Source organism: Puntigrus tetrazona, chromosome 23 (assembly GCF_018831695.1).
Source record: "Puntigrus tetrazona isolate hp1 chromosome 23, ASM1883169v1, whole genome shotgun sequence".
Lineage (NCBI taxonomy): Eukaryota > Metazoa > Chordata > Actinopteri > Cypriniformes > Cyprinidae > Puntigrus > Puntigrus tetrazona.
In genome coordinates this window covers 7,817,718-7,819,556 of record NC_056721.1, presented here as the reverse complement: position 1 = coordinate 7,819,556, position 1,839 = coordinate 7,817,718, and the positions used below count along the sequence as shown (strand labels likewise).

Here is a 1,839-nt window from a genome sequence, read left to right as displayed (position 1 = left end):
TAATAATGTTTCTTAAATCAGATATGTTTATATCAATATTACTTTTTTTATTTTTTTTAAAGATTAACAATGTTTTATGCCTTCATTTTTAAATCTAAATTATTGCATACTTATTCTTATTTTTTTTAAACAACATGTTTAAAACTGTAATCAAATTTGATTAAGTGGTTATGATTACTAATTGAAGAAACTGTAGGCCTCTTCGAACCAAGGGTTGGTAATAAGATTATTATAAATAATATTTAGGTATTTTTGTACTGTGATCACTCTGTTATAACAGAGTGTGTAGATCAGTGGGAAAAAGTAAAAATATAAAGGATTCACAAGGGTGAAACATTTTTTTAGAATAAAAAAAGGCTAAATTTCTAGATTTGCATTAATGATAATTATACAAGCGACTGCACCAACAGACAACATATATTATTTATTACAAAGGTGAGCTCTGGTTTTGTTGAATTCTGTTGAAGTTGAATTCTGATTGGCTGTCAATGGCTTAAGAAAAAAAAGTTACGAAAATTCCAACGATATTGTATTTCAGCGATGTTGATGTTACAGTTGTGGTCTGGACTTCACTTATTAAACATGACTACATTTATAGTTGTGGGTGTGGATCACACTGTAGTAATGGCTTGCATTTTGTATGTTCAGAGATTTGCTTTCATTTGGGTATGCAAATACGCAATGGCCTTGGTGTAAATAGATTTATGGGGTGAAAAATCATTTGCAATTAGTTTGCTCATTTGTACCGGACTCACGTAAAGGAACGCTCCTAGGTCTGCCATTGACGTTCTGTTTGGGCTGGACGAGGGGGGCAAAAGTCACAGCGATGATTTTCTTGGTCTCCCAGGAGCTCTGACCTGTGCGGGTGATCTTGGTTAACTGCAAAAGAGTTTTCAATTAACTACACTAATTACACGCCATCCCATGTGAATACTAATCACACTTGTGAGCAAAACGCAAACATATTTAGTACACAGTGAAATCAAAGCATTCGATTTGAGGCGTCGATGTCTTTTCGCTTTGAATCGCCTCGTCTGTTTTTAATAAATGCACACTTCATAGTTTTTCCTAAAAGAAAAACCAGAAATATCAAATGCTCATCTCGCACACATGGTATTTTCCAAACATTTCCCAGTGAAGTGAGACTAAAGGAAATGTCAACGCATTCATCAAACCACGTCTAGACAATTAAAGTATCTCTTAAAACCTGCCGTGCGGTAAGAGGACATTGACATGATGAATAAACATGCACCCACCTTCTCCTCCAGGGGGAGAACTAAGATCCCGCCAACCTTTAGCAGGTTCTTCATGTAGTTCTCGTACTCTTTCTGAACTCCTGCTCCACAGTACACCCTGTCATACTGCCGGCTCTCCGGGGGGATCTCCAGACAGTTTCCCACCACAAAGGTTGGCTCACAGAACTCAAACCTGTCGCCATTAAACAAATTCAAGTCATTAAACAAAAAAAGAAAAGAAAAGCTAATTAAAGCTAATTTAAAGCTGCATCACAGGAAGTGGCTCACTTGTCAAAGCTGTCGCTGGTTTTGATAAAGTGGTCAAGTTTCTGATATGCATAATCAACCACATCTGCGTGCAGCTCCACGCCGTGATTCACACCAAACGGACCTGGAATTATAACAGAAATTATAGTTATGTATTTTTATATTAAATAAACATTTTTAGGTGAACGGTCTTTTTAACTCAACCACAACAAAATAAATGTATGCAGATTTAAAGCATGAAAAAATAAAAATAAAATTGGGTTATAAATTAAAAAAAGATTTTAATAATGTATATCTAAATTTTAAATATGACAGTGAAGGCATTTGCAATGCTACA

At 35.1% G+C, this 1,839-nt stretch overlaps 1 protein-coding gene across 2 annotated transcripts in view; it reads right to left on the bottom strand.

The window, feature by feature from the left end:
- The window catches only part of LOC122328711 (protein-L-isoaspartate O-methyltransferase domain-containing protein 2-like), a 6,703-nt gene that overhangs the window by 2,237 nt on the left and 2,627 nt on the right, over positions 1 to 1,839 (bottom strand). For both annotated transcript variants that reach the window (XM_043224568.1, XM_043224569.1), the window contains exons 3-5: positions 1,524 to 1,626; positions 1,257 to 1,428; positions 756 to 879 (exon numbers count right to left, since the gene is read on the bottom strand). In XM_043224568.1, coding sequence (XP_043080503.1) covers positions 756 to 879; positions 1,257 to 1,428; positions 1,524 to 1,626 — 399 coding nt within the window. The remainder of the gene's footprint in view (positions 1 to 755; positions 880 to 1,256; positions 1,429 to 1,523; positions 1,627 to 1,839) is intronic.